The sequence below is a fragment of the Hemitrygon akajei genome, chromosome 3, assembly GCF_048418815.1.
Source record: "Hemitrygon akajei chromosome 3, sHemAka1.3, whole genome shotgun sequence".
NCBI lineage: Eukaryota > Metazoa > Chordata > Chondrichthyes > Myliobatiformes > Dasyatidae > Hemitrygon > Hemitrygon akajei.
The window spans coordinates 162,261,070-162,279,759 of record NC_133126.1 but is presented as its reverse complement, the minus strand read 5'-3'; the positions used below and the strand labels follow the sequence as shown (position 1 = coordinate 162,279,759).

The 18,690-nt window shown below is 42.2% G+C and overlaps 1 protein-coding gene across 2 annotated transcripts in view; it reads left to right on the top strand.

Annotated features, from left to right (window-relative positions):
• The window catches only part of dis3l2 (DIS3 like 3'-5' exoribonuclease 2), a 307,005-nt gene that overhangs the window by 8,304 nt on the left and 280,011 nt on the right, over positions 1-18,690 (top strand). Inside the window, exon 2 of one of the 2 annotated variants that reach the window (XM_073041187.1) lies at positions 1,456-1,596. In XM_073041187.1, coding sequence (XP_072897288.1) covers positions 1,494-1,596 — 103 coding nt within the window. In that variant the 5' untranslated portion in view covers positions 1,456-1,493. Of the gene's footprint in view, positions 1-1,455; positions 2,344-18,690 lie in introns of both variants that reach the window. The other variant, XM_073041186.1, reaches the window with a different exon arrangement.

The following is an 18,690-nucleotide window of genomic DNA, read 5'->3' as shown; positions in this document are numbered from 1 at the left end:
TCTATTTTTTATTAACTTCTATTCATTACATATGTGAGGTCACTTCTCAGAACTGTCGGTGATGCCCAGAGACCTGCATATAGCCTGTGAAACTTCCCAGCGTTTTGTGGAATTTTCCATTTGTGATACCATGTCAGCGCTCAAAAAATTTAGGATTTGGGAGGTTTTCATAATTTGGTATTTTGGATAAAGGGTGCTCAACCTGTATCAGTGGATCCTTGGATACTAAGGGGGTTATGAAAATTCAAGGAATGTGGAGATATGTAGTGTAGAATTGCAGTGTAAGATTGTTATCTCTTTGACTGGTAGAATGGAGCTGAATGGCAGAAAAACTTTCAACTCTTCCAAGAGCATACAAAATCAGATTAGCATGTTTACATTTTGTATTAGTTGTGCTTACATAAAACAGGTGCACTTGCAAATTAGCTTTTTGTGTCACTAGAGAAATGCGACGTACAGAGATCCAGTTAACTACAAGGTATGGATCCATCTTCAGTTACTGCTGGTTTGTACAAGTGCAAATCAATTGATCAGTCTTGTTTTAGTCCTGTAGTTGTCCAGTGTTTCAAGTTAAAATTGGAGAAATATTCGTAGGATATAGAGCATGGAATTGGGCCCATTTGGCATGAAGTAAATCAAGTGTTCTTTTATTATTGGAGCTGATATTTTAGGCTCAGTTTGTTATTGATTTATTGAAAATGGACATTTAACCTGATCTGTGTCAAGTTAGTATTCATTGTAGCTATAATGGGCATGTTGTAATTAATCTTAGTTGTTTTTTTTTCTTGCTTGGATGTTAGATATTCTATCACAGTGGCTGCTTTCCATTGACCTGTGCAGAAAAGGATTGTGACGCAGATGTTGTGGTCCATGGCAAGCACTATCAGTCATTATTGACCTTTGTTTAAAAAAAGTATCACTGCCCAGTTATTTGACTGACAGAATTTGGAGGAAACCTGTGTATTATGGAGCCTTTGCAATAAGATTTGCAGCATTGAGGATGAGGGGAGAGTGAAAGAAACACTGTCCACAAAATGAGAAGAAAATTGATACAGAGGGAATATCTGTGATAGAATGCAGACGAGGACTGGCTACTTGTTCCTAGCATCTTACAAGCAATGGACGTTGAGTAGCAGATGGTAGATCTGTAATTCTGCTCTCTTGCTGCATCCACTAAAGGTTCAGTTGGGAATCTGTGCAGGAATTCTTTAATATTATTCTAAGGAAACCATGAGTAGCATCCAGAATACAGTCAGTGTAAAGCGTTTTGTGGTACTTCCTTAAAGCCCAGGTAAATTAGTCATGCTTCTTTTTTATTTCTTATTTGTTTTACTGCCCTTTTTGAATTTCGAGCCTAAAAAGATAATTTTTCATTAATAATCTCTAAATTTTATGTTTTCTAGATAATGCTATAATTAACATCTAATCTTGATATTTATATTCTTTTCTTTGCAGCTTCATTCGGTGTCTTTTATGATAACCAACGTCACCAAATGGATCATTTAGGACACACAAAGGAATCACCTTCTTACGATGCAAAATTTTGTTCTCCGCCAAAAAATGCTTATTCTAGGCTGGTAAACCAGCACCATAGTGGTAAGTTTAGAGCATATCTAAACAGATTTTCTCAACTGGTTAATTACATTGATAAAAATGATGAAAGTGCAATTATTCCTGAAGCCGATTTGAATCCTTCAGTAGTAAAAGAGGAGCGACAAAAGGATATTAATAATCATCAACAAAGTCTGGAAAATAGAAAATGCAGTCACTCTGCATCAGCTGAGGACATTGGCTGTGATGCCTTATTTCCAAACACATCTGTTAATTTGGAAAATATTGGAGATGCTACCGAGAATGTAATGCCTGTATCTCAGAATAAACAGGAGCATGGATTGACAGTTCAAAAGCAAAACAAACCAAAAGAAACCACCACCAGCCAGTCTGAAAATACTGAATTGGGAAGTGAAGTGATGTCCAAAGAAATAAAGCCTAAATCAATCCATCCGAAAATACCTAAGGGCAATCAGAAAGCGCTTGCTAAATCAGTGACTGCAAATGATCATAGTCACTGTTCTCAGATTGCATTATCAATCCTTAAACCATCTTTGGACAATTGTGCTCAAAGTGTTGATACAGAGAGAACAGAAAATGATGGACAATTGATTAATGAAATGGTAATGCAAAATAATAAGAAAAAGAGAAATCGAAGAAGAAGCAAAGGTAAAATGGATGCAGGCTTGGGTGTAACTCATTGTTCAGATGGAGTCTGCCTTGCAGATGAAGTTGCTGCACTTGACTTGGAATCTACTCATTTGGAGAAAGACAATATCGACCATATGCAAAGTAAGGCAATAAAATATATATTTTTCGTATTAGAACCTGTTCAGCTCCTCTGATACAAGTATGAATGGATCACAGAATACTTCAGGAGGTAGTTCAATAACAAGAATCCCAAAAGTTGAGATCTTCAACTGTACTGGTGGAGTTTCATGGTCTCTTAACTGGCGAGGCAGGTAACAAGCTAAGAAGTAAAACCTTTTAAATACATTGGAAATTTATTTAATTTTATTGTAAATTACATTATTATTGTTGGATTATATTTCATAGATTAATTTTTGTTTGGAAGTTTTGTTATGTCAACCACAGAAATAGATTAGCCAAGTATAAAATATTTATAATGGGGTAAAAATCCAGTCAGAAGGATATTTATTTTGTTCTGCTTTACTTTTTGGTACAAAGGTATTAGAAAGCAGCGGCCCTTATATTTACTAAGCAGAATTGTGCATCCATTGTCCAATGTACATTAAGAGCATTATCCCAGAAGTGGAAACTTTGTGAGTAAAATTAGGATCGTGACTATTATACGTCTTTTCCCATAACTGACCAGTATGATTTGGATAAAAATGGATTGTTAATCTCCTTTATTTAAGGCAGGCAGAATAACAATAAAAAATCATTCTCATAAAAACACAAAATGCTGGCAGAACTCATCAGGCCAGACAGCATCTATGGGAGGAGGTAGTGATGACGTTTCGGGCTGAAACAATCATTCTCATCTTCGTTTAGCTAACTACAGAGCCCTTCTTGGGAACAAGTAAAGTAACAATATTCCACACTTTTCCATTTAACTTTTCCTGGGCAGGTTCCTGATGTTGACTCGTTCTGGGCTTCAGCTGACTGTGTTTCCTCCCATTAGGCATACTTCCTTCCCTATTTTAACTGGCTGGATGATTGCTTAAGTGCTTTTTATTTCATTTTCTTTCTCTGTTCCCACTAAGCTGGATGGTTGTATCTCTGACTCATTGCTTATTTCTGACTTCCTGGTAGATCTGTCAACTAAATTGATTACTCTACTTTTCCTTTCCCTTTGAGGTGTGGTGAACAGATGACATCTCACGTATTCAAAATGAATAGGAACCGCCATAACTCAGAGAGTCAGGATGAGAGAATTAACTTTCAATTGTCTCTGTTTGAAGTAAATGTAAACTGATGATCCAGCAGCTAGATTGTTTAGATTAAATGGAAGTCTTTATTGTGTGTATTGGGTGGCTTTTAAACCTGTAAGAATTAATTTTGTTTGTGAATACAACACACTTCTGTCCTCAATCGCATGTCTGGCATTATGTCACAATTTCTTTGCAGTTGAGTATTGAGGTAAATTTTCTTGAAATTGTGAGGACAGCGATGTATACTGTAATTTTGAAGTTGTCTTTAATTGAAACTGCTAGTTTCAAGTTGCAATGCAAGACTGATGAGAAGGAGAGGAGTAGGAAAGGTCTGTGTTAGCATTAAAGCCAGAGAGGAAATGACTTGGAGGGATGAGGAAAAGCTGGTCTATAAGTTTATAAAATGTGGGAATCAAATGATCAAAATCTATTCAAGGGGGATAGCATGAATGTTGGAAATTGTAAGTAAAATGCTGCAAAGCTGATTATTTGAAATTATTGAATTTGTATGTTGATTTGGGAAGGCCTTTAAAAACCCAGTTAAAATATTTCATAAAGAACCATAAATCTTGGAAATCGGCCTATTTGCTCACTGAGTCCACATCAGTTATCAAATACCAATTTGGTGCGATCCTAAATTATCATCATCTCTAGATTCTACCACACTTTGGGAAATTTACTATGGCCAACCCACAAGTCTTGGGATTTGGGAGGGAACTAGTACCCAGAGACAATCACGGGGAGAAGTGCAAACTCTGTGCATAGGTCTGGAAAAAACCCAGCAACGTGAGTACCACTGCTGGCCTCAGATGTTTAATAACAAGCAGTGGTGGAAGTTCTCTGATTCTAATTGTAAATATAAGTTGATTAGTCCCTCCAGAAGATTAAGGTGCAGGGGATCTGGGGCAAATTGGCTGCTTGGATTGAAGATGGTGGGTAGTGGTTGAAGAGACCCTGCTAAGTGTCATTGAGCAGCGACATCTTGGGGTTCAAGTTCATAGTTGCTTAAAAGTGGCTACACAGGTTGATAGGGTGGTTAAGAAGGCTAATGGAATACTTGCTTTTATTAGTTGAGGCATTGAGTTCAAAAGTCAAGAGGTTATGTTGCCCCATATATTGTGTACAGTTCTGCTTGCCCCATTATAGGAAGGATGTTGAAGCTTTGGAGAGGGTGCAGAAGAGGTTTACCAGGATGCTGCCTGGTTTAGAGGGCATGTGCCATCACGAGAGGATGAATAAACTTGGGTTGTTTTCTCTGGAGCTACGGACACTGAGGGGAGATCTGATAAAGGTTTATAAGATTATAAGAAACATAGAGTAGACAGCGAATAACTTTTCTAGCATTGAAATGTCTAATACCAGAGGGCATGCATTGAAGGTGAGAGGGGTTAGGTTCAAAGGGGATGTGAGGGGTTAACTTTTTTACTCAGAGTGGTGGAATCCTGGAATGTGCTGCCCAGTATGTTGGTAGAGGCAAATATATTAGAAGCTTTTAAGAGATGTTTAGATAGGCGTATGAATGTGAGGAAGATGGAGGGATATGGACAATTTGTAGGTGGGAGGTAATTTTCCCTCTAATGTATGTGTGTGCACACAATTTTTGCTACTAGCACACAAAGGAATTTAAACAGCACACAAAAAGTTGTTCCCCCTTTACCTCATTGGCATGTTAAGTATATTTCACAGTCGTACACAATCACATTTCCTTTCCCGGTCTCTGATGCAGATGTTGTTGACAATGTGGAGTTTGTGATAATTTTTATTGCATGCCACAGCCTGACCCACAGTAAATTCCTAATACATATAACCTAATAATTTGTCTGCAGATTTTAGAACTGGCTTATTTATACTGTTTTTATTGAAGAAATTATTGACTCACTATGTTAAATTCCAAAGAAGCAAATGGCGTGAAGCGCAAAAGAACTGCTGTTTATTTAAAGTGGAATGGCTGAATGAAGCAGTAGAAATTGCTACACCAAAAGCTCATGAGATCAGGGATGTGCACCTACTGGACTTGTAGTTTATTATCCTTAGATACCTTCAGGTTTACTTCCATTTAAAAATTCACTGTGCACATGTTGCTGTCACAGAGCAAAAATTTGCACAGTTTAAGATTTTTGTGTACACTGGTCATTGCAAATTAGAGGGAACATTGGTAGGAGGGATTAGTGCTTGGGGGTTTTTGAACTGCTTTTTAGCTGGTTCGGCACAACATTGTGGGCTGAATGGCCTGTTCCTGTGCTGTACTGTTCTATGTAAATGGTTATCAAGAGTGAGATATATTTGGGCATTCCTTTGTGAAGTTTATATAGAAGCAAAGTAACCAGATTTCTTTACTTTTGAGGACAAATAGCATGTCATTAAAGGTCATTGCTAAAGTGCAGATCACTTGCATAATTGTTTCTGCTGCTGTCATTGTAAAACTGAAATTTAAAGTGATTTGATTAATTACAATTAATAACACTGTCTTGATGTCATTGCTAAACAGCATTAAAATGTAGTTTTGTGTTATGAAATAACTTTTGGAGCCTTAAAGGGATATGACAATCAGTGATAAAATTTCTTGATTTATTTGTTAAACTTTCTCAACCTAGGAGATTTTGCTTCAAAGTTCAAAGTAAATTGATTATCAATGTACCTATATCACCATATACAACACCGGGATTCATTTTCTTGCAACATACTCAATAAATCCATTGTAGAATAATAACCATAATAGAATCAATGAAAGGTTGCACCAATCTGAGCATTCAACCACTGTGCAAAAGAAAACAAGCTGTTCAAATACAAACAAAGAAATAATAATAATAATTTAGTAATAAATATCAAGAACATGAGATGAAGAGTCCTTGACAGTGAGTCTATAGGTTGTTGGTACATTTCAGTGATGACAAGGGAAGCTATCCCTTCTGGTTCAAGAATTTGATGGTTGAGGGGTAATAACTGTTCCTGAACCTGGTGCTGTGAGTCCTGAGGCTCCTGTACCACCTTTATGATGGCAGCAGTGAGAAGAGAGCATGACCTGAGTGGTGGGGGTCCCTAATGATAGAAACATAGAAAAACTTCAGCCCACAATATTGTGCCGAGCATGTACTTAGTTTAGAAATTACCTAGGGTTACCCATAGCCCTCTATTTCTCGAAGCTCCACGTACCTATCCAGGATTCTCTTAAAAGACTCTATCGTATCTGCCTCCAACACCGTCGCTGGCAGCCCATTCCACGCACTCAGCACTCTATGAGTAAAAAAAAACTTACCCCTTACATCTCTTCTGTACCTACTTCCATACACTTTAAAACTGTGCCCTCTCATGATACCCATTTCAGCCCTGGGAAAAAGCCTCTGACTATCCATTAGATCAATGCCTCTCATCATCTGAAACACTTCTATCAGGTCACGTCTCGTCTTCTGTCACTCCAAGGTAAAAAGGCCAAGTTCACTCAACCTATTATCGTAAGGCGTGCTCCCCAATCCAGGCAACATCCTTGTAAATCTCCTCTGCACCCTTTCTATAGTTTCCACATCCTTCCTGTAGTGAGGTAACCAGAACTGAGCACAGTACTCCCAAGTGCGGTCTGAACAGGGTCCTGTATATCTGCAACATTACCTCTCGGCTCCTAAACTCAATCCCATGATTGATGAAGGCCAATGCACCCGTATGCGTTCTTAACTACAGAATCAACCTGTGCATCAGCTTTGAGTATCCTATGGACTTGGACCCCAAGATGTATCTGATCCTCCACACTGCCAAGAGTCTTACCATTAATACTATATTCTGCCATCATATTTGACTTACCAAAATGAACCACCTCACACTTATCTGGGTTGAACTCCATCTGCCACTTCTCAGCCCAGTTTTGCATCCTATTGATGTCCAGCTGTAATCTCTGACAGCCCTCCACACGATCCACAACACCCCAACCTTAGTGTCATCAGCAAATTTACTAACTCATCCCTCCACTTCCTCTTCCAGGTCATTTATAAAAATCACAAAGAGAAAGGGTTCCAGAACAGATTCCTGAGGCACACCACTGGTCACCAACATCCATGCAGAATATGACCCATCTACAACCACTCTTTGCCTTCTGTGGGCAAGCCAGTTCTGGATCCATAAAGCAAGGACCCCTTGGATCCCATGCCTCCTTACTTTCTCAATAAGCTTTGCATGGGTTGCCTTATTAAATGCCTTGCTGAAATCCATATACACTACATCTACTGCTCTACCTTCATCAATGTGTTTAGTCACCATCCTCAAAAAATTCAATCAGGCTTGTAAGGCACAACCAGCTATGCTGACTATTCCTAATCATATTATACCTCTCCAAACGTTCATAAGTCCTGCCTCTCAGGATCTTCTTTATCCACTTAACAACCACTGGTCTATAATTCCCTTGGCTATCTCTACTCTCTTTCTTGAATAAGGGAACAATCTCTGCAGCCCTCTAATCCTCCGGAACCTCCCCCATCCCTACTGATGATGCAAAGATCAATATCAGAGGCTCAGCAATCTCCTCCCTTGCCTCCCACAGTAGCCTGGGGTACATCTCGTCCGGTCCTGGAGGCTTATCCAACTTGACGCTTTCCAAAAGCTCCAACACATCCTCTTTCTTAATATCTACATGCTCAAACTTTTCAATTGGCTGCAAATCATCTCCAAGATCCTTTTCTGTAGTGAATACTGAAGCAAAGTGTTCATTAAGTACCTCAGCTATCTCCTCTGGTTCCATACACACTTTTCCACTGTCACACTTTATTGATCCTCCGCTCTTACGTCTTGTCCATTTGCTCTTCACATACTTGTAGAATGCCTTGGGGTTTTCTTTAATACTGCTCGCCAAGGCCGCCTTATGGCCCCTTCTGGCTCTCCTAATTTCATTCTTATGCTGGTTTCCTATGACAACGCTCTTGTGTAGATGTGCTCAATTGTGAGGAGGGTTTTACCCTTGATGAACAGGGCCATATCCACTACTTCTTAATGTTCAAGGGCAGTGATGTTTCAAAACCAGGCTGAAATGCAACCGGTCAATATACTCTCCACCAGACGTTTATAGAAGTTTGTCAAAACTTTAGATGTCTTGCCAAATCTTCGCAAACTCCTAAGGAAGTAGAGACACTGCTGTGCTTTCTTTGCAAATGCTCTTGTGTGCTAGGCCCAAGACAGGTCCTCCACAATGATAACACCAAGGAAGTTAAAGCTGCTGACCCTCTCCACCTCTGATCCTCTGATGAGGACTGGCTCATGGACATCTGGTTTCTTCCTCCTAAAGTCGATGATCAGCTCCTTGGTCTTAATGACATTGAGTCAGAGGTTGTTGTTGTGGCGCCACTCAGCCAGATTTTCAACACAAAATACACTGGGTCTCGGCCCGAAACGTTGACTGCTCATTTCAACGGATGCTGCCCAACCTGCTGAGTTCATCCAGCCAGATTTTCAATCTCTCTCTTACATACTGATTTGTCACCCCTTTTGATTCAGCCTGCAACAGTGGTGGCATCTGCAAACTTGAATAGGGCTTTGGAGTTGTGGTTAGCCACACAGTCATAAGTGTAAAGCGAGTAGAGCGGGGGCGGGGGGGGGGGGGGCTAATCACACAACCTTATGGTGCACCTGTGCTGATGGAGATTGTGGAGGAGACATTGTTGCCAATCCAAACTGACTGGGGTCTGCAAGTGAGGAAATTGAGGATCCAATTGCATGTGGAGTTATTGAGGCTGATGCTTGAAGCTTATTGATTAGTTTTGTGGGTATTGAATGCCGAGCTGCAGTTAATAAAGAACACCCTGATGTTCTTTCCTGCATTTCCTGTCCTGATGTTCCATGTTTGAGTGAAGAGTCAATGAGACGGCATCTGCTGTGGACCTGTTGTGTCGGTAGGCAAACTGGAGCAGATCCAAGTCTCATTTCAGGCAGCAGTTTATGTGTTTCACCACCAACCTCTCAAAACACTTCATTACTGTTATAGTGATGACACTGGGGAGAGGTACGTCTGTTCCTGTTTCAACCTCTGGCTCAGATTGTTCTGCACTCTCCATGAGATCTAGGCCTCATATGGAGCCAGTGATCATTAATGGAGAATGTGTGGAGCAGGTTAAGACCTACAAGTACCTAGGAGTACAGTTAGACAAGAAGCTAGACTGGACTGCCAACACAGATGCCTTGTGCAGGAAGGCACAGAGTCGACTGTACTTCCTAAGAAGGTTGGCGTCATTCAATGTCTGTAGTGAGATGCTGAAGATGTTCTATAGGTCAGTTGTGGAGAGCGCCCTCTTCTTTGTGGTGGCGTGTTGGGGAGGAAGCATTAAGAAGAGGGACGCCTCACGTCTTAATAAGCTGGTAAGGAAGGCGGGCAAAGTACTGGAGGGTTTAACATCGGTAGCTGAGCGAAGGGCGCTGAGTAGGCTACGGTCAATTATGGATAACTCTGAACATCCTCTACATAGCACCATCCAGAGACAGAGAAGCAGTTTCAGCGACAGGTTACTATCGATGCAATGCTCCTCAGACAGGATGAAGAGGTCAATACTCCCCAATGCCATTAGGCTTTACAATTCTACCGCCAGGACTTAAGAACTTTTTAAAAGCTATTATTAATGCTTTTTGAGATAGTGATTTAGATGCATATCATATTTTTTACTGAGTTAAGTATTGTATGTAATTAGTTTTGCTACAACAAGTGTATGGGACATTGGAAAAAAAGTTGAATTTCCCCATGGGGATGAATAAAGTATCTATCTATCTATCTATCTATCTCTTGGAGCTGTGTTGTTCACTGTGCTGCTCCTGGTTTACCAGAGCTGGGGAATGACATCTGTGCTGTTTCTGGTCTCAATCTATGCCTGAACTCGATGGCTTCTTTGTTGCTCCTGTTGTGCCAGAGCTGTTAATAATTACGTTTGTACAACTGCAGAGTTGAAGATTATGTTCTTTGTAACAAGGTGGTGTAGTTGACCTCACTCCTGAATCTGAGTCAGTGTTATGTTTTAGTTGCAGTCCAGAGTCAGAGCTCAGAAACCCAAGTTGGTGCAGCTGATGAGCTGCACCATCAGGATGCTGCATGTTGGCTAAAACATTAAGCTTTTGGCAGTGTTATGAAGAGTAGCTGGATTATCTTTGATATTCTTGCCAGTTTTAATCCTTGATTCAACAATGCCAAAACCGATTATCAGTAATCCATTTCACATGACTTTTGTGGGAACTTAATGTCCGTACAGTCTGTAGTTATTCTTACATTACAGCATTAACTAAACTTCAAACACAATTCATTAGCTGTGGAGCACTTTGGAGCAAGCTGTTAAAGGCATCACATAAATTGTCTTTTATACAATTATCTAACATACTAGTAATGTACTTGTTGTGTTGGCAAAATAGTGTTGACAAAATGCTGTTTTGATCCAAATGGATAATGGAATTATATGGACGTGGTGGCAAATTTTTATCTTTTCAAGCAAACTTTATAAGATATTAATTGGTGACCCAAGTTCTGTCTAGTACTTGTTTTGAAGAACTAATTTCATTATTTATTTTGCTTGATAGTGTTACGAACCCCATAACTGGGTCACTTACCAGCAAAGATAGAGAGGTCCGTTGAAGTCTGATGGTACTATTTTTAACAGTATTCATTAGTAAAAATACACAAAAATAATATCAATGCAAATATACAGATAATATACGTCGTCAATACCAAATCTGAAAGTGCGGGTATAACAATAATCAGTAAGAAATAGCTCCATCGTTGTCTAGGGGATAATGTATTGTCCGATGGAAATATAAAGGTCACTCAGTTCATGCAGGCTGCAGCCTTTGGGGACCGCTGGGATTGCAATGGTTGGAGAGAGAGAGGGAGTTTTGGGAGAAAAACTTGCCGGCTTTCCTTTTATGATTTCGATCCGTCGGAGTCTCGTTGGTGTGGCCGTTCACTTGTGGCCTCTTCTTTAGCTAAAGCCGTTCTTCCGTGGTGAGCCCGCCAATCCCAGGCAAGGGAAGGACGCACACGAGCCCCCACCGGCTGTCGCTATTAAACGTTGTCATGGGATTTCTAGCGTTTCTCCTAGTGCGTCTAAAGGGGTTGTTCCCCAGACCCTCTTTTATCCTTACTCACAGGGTCTCAGATGTCAACCAGGTTGGGATGATGCAATCCTTCAACCAGCCCACTCTGGTCGTCCCCTGAGGGGCTTCAATGAATAGTACAGTACTCAATACACAATTCTGTCTCCAAGAGACAATAGCCATTATCAGTGGTTTTGTTTCGCTGAGGCCAGGACACATTCCAAACCTTGTGGATTCTCTCTCATTTCTTGGGTCCCAGACCCGAATTAATAGCGATCTTGCGATTCTCAAAAAGGAGGGGGCGACTTTGTACCCTTCGGCCCCTTAGAGTTGCGGCACATTCGTAACAATAGTTTACTTATAATTGCACTTACACTGAATAGATTGCTTAATTCCATTTCAAGTGGGAAGATATTGTACTTGAACTCTTCCTTGAAGGCTATCTCTTGAAGTTATATGAATATTCTAATGTAACATGAGTTCTGAAAAAAGATTCTGTGTGCTTAACATGGAACTCTGAACATTGGATGATGTGTTGGCAAATTGGAGATTTGTAATAGAAATGATGCTCAGTGGAATTCTTCCACAAATAGCCAAGAGGAAAACACAGGCTGAATTTTGCTAGCATGGGCCCATTGCCCACATTTGCTTTCTACAGTCTTCTTATGCCAAAAGCGAGGGTCTCTGCTTCCAGGCCACTTTATCATGCAGGCTTTAAGCATCCTGGTTTGATACAATAGTGATAACTAAATATTAATCTGAAATCTGATCCAGGTACTAAACAGTCTTGATTTTAAAATCGCCTTAAAGGTAATGGGAAATAAAAGACAATTCAAAAGACAAACACCAACAGCCTGTCCTCTCTACAGGATGAAGAAAATACGGAAAACAGATGATGCAGGCAGAGGAAAGCAAAAAAAAGTGGAAGGAACAAAGAGGAAGGGTGCCTATAGACAAATACAGGCAAGGGTAAAATTTAGCCTGCTGTCCCCCAGTTCTGGGACATAGGGAACAACATGGATTCCATCGAGCACCAGTCCAGGAAACCGGGAGCAGCACAGATATCACTCCCTAGTCCTGGGAGACCAGGAGTAGCACTGTGTCTAACATAGCTCCGAGACATGGAGGCAGCAGAACAATCCAAGCCAGTGGTTGAAACAGGAACACAGGCTTATCTCTCTCCAGTAACATCACCAGCAGCACCATACTCTGGGGAAAACCTTTCTGTACATAAGTCCAAATACAGTGAGGCAGTTTGCAAAGGTGGAACTTATGAGTGCTCAGGCTGATTTGCATTTGATGGACTGGATTTTCATACCCTGAACTCCAATAGCTATGGAGATAAAACTGGCACCTCTGAATACTGTGGTCAAGGCCGATATGGCTGTTCTACAGAACATCTCTGCAATTATCAGAGGTGGTGGCAATGGTGGCCCCAGGGATCGTCTATGTGGTTATGCGGGAATGATAGCTGCACATCAGGCCTGGGTATTCTGCTGCAGGGAGGCAATTTCTCGGTCACTAAAATCAAAGAGGTGGTGGGTGGAAGGCAGATGTAAGGATGTATAACTGTCTGCTCAGGCTAATCAATGTGTACACCCCACGTGTGCAGAGGGTGTGGATAGCTGTCTTTAAGCAGCTCCCACTGCTGCTGGCAAAGTCCCTGCAAGTCATTCTGGCTGGTGATTTCAGCTGATCATTTGTATGGCTGTATTGTCAGTGCCACCAGGAGACTAACCAATAGCTCCATTCTCCTGATCAAAATGGTTACAGATGAAGTAGTGCAATACCTTTAGCATCTCAGGCGAAGCACAGCCACATTTGGACCAGAACAGGTAGCTTGTATGGCTCTGAACAGATTTGCTCTTCATATCAATGGCAGTCACAGTCAGATTTACTAATGTCATGCTGGTGTTTGCCTCTTTGGGACTCTCTGGTCACCTATAGGAGCACCAAAAGGCAGGCTGGATACACAGATCTTGAATGTAAAGCTGCTGACCCAAGAGAACATGGACAAACTAGGGTGGGATTATGTAGGTTGGAGAACCACAAAGCTCTTATTTGATTCGCTGGTGGGAAGCAACCAAGGGAAACGTCAAGAGGTTTTTCATCCTCAAAAATGTTAAGAAAGCAAGGTAGAGTTAAAGAAAATTGTACCAACTGCAGCAAATCTCCTTCTACAATCAAAAAGATGGAGTTGGGAGCATATGAAGGAGGAACTCTTGAGAGGATGAAGAGATGGAAAACTGTGCTCTTTGCCTCTGAATCCTCCCAAGGTCTCCTTTCGATTCAGAATCTGCTTCATGGAGCACTATGAGATGTGCTCATGCTTCTTTGAAAGGGTTTGCAGGGTGAGCTCTGTGATCGACAGCCATAAGGAAGAGGATGGCTCTATAAAGACCTCACAGGCAGACATACTGCAAATCTGAAGGTTCTGCAATGCTGGCCTATATGATAGAAAGGTTACAGATAACATAGTCTCCCAGAACTTACTGTGCCCTATATCAGAGGTGTTAGATGACAGCAAAATGGAGAGTCTGGATTTGCCGTTGACCCTGGAGGAATTGACTAGCTCCATCATTCCATGGCACAAATAAAACTTCTGCAAGTGACAGCTTACCAGTAGAGTTATTCTAGCTATGTGGTACTAAATGGACCTGCTGGAAATAGATAATGCTTCATGGAGAATTGGACTTAAATCAATGTTCTCATCAATAATGCAGAACAGGGAGAGAAATAAGAACAGTAAGTGGAGATCCTGTTGAAGTCCAAGGCCATTGTCAATTGGGTCAAGTCTGATCTGGTATGGGTGATCCATCCAGTTCCATAGAGGAAAATCTCTGATGGCTTTGTGCCTCTCAGGGATACCATTGCCTACATGCAGGATAGTTGGCCTGGACCAGGAGGAGGCCTTCAACAAGGTATCTCACACGTACATGATAGATGTGCTCTAAATATGCTTTTTGATCCAACTGCTCTTCAAAGATATCTGTTGTGTAATTAAAATTAATGGGTGGGAGACATATAGTTTCCTCATCAATAATCAGGCAGGCTGTCTACTCTCCGCTTTCTTGTTTGTGTGCTGCATAGAACCTTTTGCTGAATGACGAGAGCATAAGACTGGTGACGTTGCCAGGTGGTGGAGGCACCCAAGTCACCCTTCCTATATGTGGACGATGTCGCAGTTTCTGCTTGGATTCATGGTCACAGATTGATCCGCAGCTGTGACCGGTTTGAGTTGGCATTGGGGCTCAGAGTCAACCACGAGAAGTGGCCTGACTGAGCCGATGTCCTCTTTACCAAAGGTGCTGGGGATCTGGTTCAGAGGGCCTGAGGTGCATAACAAGAATTAGCTGGAGTAGATTGGATTGTTAAAACCATAGAACATTACAGCACAGAAACAGGCCTTTTGGCCCTTCTTGGCTGTGCCGAACCATTTTTCTGCCTAGTCCCACTGACCTGCACCTGGACCATATCCCTCCATACACCTCTCATTCATGTACCTGTCCAAGTTTTTCTTAAATGAGTCTGCATTTACCACTTCATCTGGTGGCTCATTCCACACTCCCATCACTCTCTGTGTGAAGAAGCCCCCCCCCCCCCCATGTTCCCTTTAATCTTTTTCATCTTCATCCTTAACCCATGTCCTCTGGTTTTTACTTACTACCGATGTCAAACTTACCAGCCTATAATTTCCCGGATTACTTTTAGAGCCTTTTTTAAACAACGGAACGACATGAGCTATCCTCCAATCCTCCAGCACCTGACCCGTGGATATTGACATTTTAAATATTTCTGCCAGGGCCCCTGCAATTTCAATACTATTCTCCTTGAAGGTCCGAGGGAATACCCTGTCAGGTCCTGGGGATTTATTTACTCTGATTTGCCTCAAGATAGCAAGCACCTCCTCCACTTCAATTTGCATAGGTTCCATGACCTCACTACTTATTTGCCTTATTTCCATTGACTCCATGTCAGTTTCCTTAATAAAAACAGACACAAAAAACCCATTTAAGATCTCCCCCATTTCTTTTGGTTCCATACAAAGCCGACCACTCTGATCTTCAAGAGGACCAATTTTATCCCTTACTATCCTTTTGCTCTTAATATACCTGTAGAAGCTCTTTGGATTCTCCTTCACTTTGACTGCCAAAGCTACCTCATGTCTTCTTTTAGCCCTCCTGATTTCTTTCTTAAGTATTTTGGTACTTTTTATACTCCTCAAGCACCTTATTTGCTCCCTGTTTCCTATACATGTCGTCCATCTCTCTCTCTTCTTCTTTATCAGAGTACCAATATCCCTAGAGAACCAAGGTTCTTTATTCTTAATCACTTTGCCTTTAATCCTGACAGGAACATACAAACTCTGCACTTTCAAAATTTCTCCTTTGAAGGCCTCCCACTTACCAATGACATCCTTGTCAGAGAACAACCTGTCCCAGTCCACGCTTTTTAGATCCTTTCTCATTTCTTCAAATTTGGCCTTTTTCCAGTTTAGAACCTCAACCCAGGGACCAGATCTATCTTTATCCATGATCAAGTTGAAACTAATGGTCTTATGATCACTGGAACCAAAGTGTTCCCCTACACACACTTCTGTCACCTGTCCTAACTCGTTTCCTAATAGGAGATCTAATATTGCATCCTCTCTAGTCGGTACTTCTATATATTGATTTAGAAAACTTTCCTGAACACATTTTACAAACTCTAACCCGTCTAGACCTTTGACAGTATGGGAGTCCCAATCAATATGTGGAAAATTAAAATCCCCTGCTATCACAACTTTATGTTTCCTGCAGTTGTCTGCTATCTCTCTGCAGATTTGGTCCTCTAATTCTCGCTGACTATTGGGTGGTCTATAATACAACCCCATTAATGTGGTCATACCTTTCCTGTTTCTCAGCTCCACCCGTATGGCCATGGTAGACAAGCCCTCTAATCTGTCCTGCCTGAGCCCTGCTGTAGTATTTTCCCTGACTAGCAATGCCACCCACCCCGCACACCCCCAACCTTCATCCCTCTGCCTCTATCACGTCTGAAACATCGGAACCTTGGAACATTAAGCTGCCAGTCCTGCCCCTCCTGTAGCCAAGTTTCACTAATGGCTACAATGTCATAATTCCACGTGTCAATTCTCACCCTCAGCTCGTCAGCCTTCCCCGCAATACACCTCACATTGAAATAGACACACTTCAGAAGATTATTACCACCACACATAACCCTTTTATTTGTGACTTTGCATGAACCTTTAACATCATTTATTTTCACCCCCGCTCCACTGTCTGCTTTGGCACTCTGGTACCCATCCCCCTGCAGATCTAGTTTAAACCCCCCCCCCCCCCCCCCCAAACCTCCCTGTACAGGTCCCATCTGCCCCAGAAGAGGTCCCAATGATCCTGAAATCTGAAACCCTGCCCCCTACACCAGTTCCTCAGCCACATGTTCATCCTGCAGAGCATTCTATTCTTACCCTCACTGGCACGTGGCACAGGTAGCAATCCTGAGATTACCACCCTCAAGGTTCTGCTTTTTAACTTCCTACCAAGCTCTTTATACTCACTCTTCAGGACCTTCTCACTTTTTCTTCGTACGTCATTGGTACTGATGTGTACCATGATATCTGGCTGCTCACCCTCCCATTTCAGAATGCTGTGCACGCGATCAGAGCCATCCCTGACCCTGGCACCTGGGAGGCAACAAACCATCTGGGAGTATCTGTCACGACCACAGAATCTCCTGTCTGTACCTCTAACTATCGAGTCCCCTATCACTACCGCTTTCCTCTTCTGCCCCCCTCCCTTCTGCACTGCAGGACCAGACTCAGTGCCAGAGATCCGGCTGCCGCAGCTTGTCCCAGGTAAGCCATTCCCCCCCCCCCCAACAGTATCCAAATCGGTATACTTGTTGAGGGGAATGGCCACAGGAGAGCTCTGCTCTACCTGCCCTTTCCCCTTCCCTCGCCTGACGGTAACCCAATTACCTGTGCGCTGCTCCTTTGGCGTAACTACCTCCCTGAAACTACTATCTATAAACTCCTCATTCTCCCAAATGATCCGGAGGTCATCCAGCTCCTGCTCCAGTTCCCTAACACAGTTTGTTAGGAGCTGCAGCTGGATGCACTTCTTGCAGGTGTCGTTTCAGGGACACCGGAGGTCTCCCCGACTTCCCACATCCTGCAAGAGGAGCATTCCAACATCCTGCCTGGCATTCTCTCTACTCTAAACAAAACAAAACTTACCAGAACCTACCCTCGCCTCTGCCTGTTCACGCCGAAGCCTGTTGAGCCAAAGATGTCCCTCTCTGACTGAGTCCACTCTGACGATGGCCGCTGTATCTGGCTGTCTTTTTTTAAACCTTTGGTGTGCTACATCACGCACCTGCGCAGTCTAGCCTCTTTTCCCCGAGCAGTAAAAAAACTTCTCTCTGAGATGCCTTTAGCCCTTCACTCTCAGCCTCTTGCTTCGATTTAAAAACAAAAACTGGATCTGTGGAAAAATGCAATCTATGTCAGTAACTGTGAACAACTTGGTTACCAGGTGTAATATACTCTTAGATATGTTGTAAATGTGGCCTATTCCTGACTCCTCTGCTCCATAATCATTCAGGAAATCCTCCAGTCTGAGTCCAACAGGTCATGTTGCACATTTTCAGACAATGGGGGCAAAAGTGTACCCAGTGTTACCCTTGCCCTGATGACTGCCTTTGTGTGTGTGGTGTGTGGACCCAAAGTACATGGGCACCATGAGTCACTACTTGCTAAGGGTCTCTTAGTCCCTGGTGTTGTGCACATCGTCCCTGTCAGCTGGAGGTTGCCACACTACTTGTCCTTCGTGGAAGAATATTTCCAAGTAAACACCTTTAACCACAAGCTGATCAGACAGTGGTTAGTGTGAAATGTCCTGCAGATACAGCAGTATGGGATCACTATGGATATGGTGGGATGGCTCCTGAGCAGACTGTCCATACCATTTGGCAGAATACCTTACTGCCACATTTCACCAATGAACACCAAGACCTTACTTGGCTGGGAATGAAAGGGGACATCACAGTGAGATCATTCCTGTCCAAACAACATATCATCCTCCTAGCACACTGTTCTTGGGTAGTGTTACAAAGAGTGATTGGAGATAGGTGGAAGAGTTTATATCTGGGTTCATCTCCAGCACCTTTGTAACAGAGGACTCTCTGATCTGTCAGC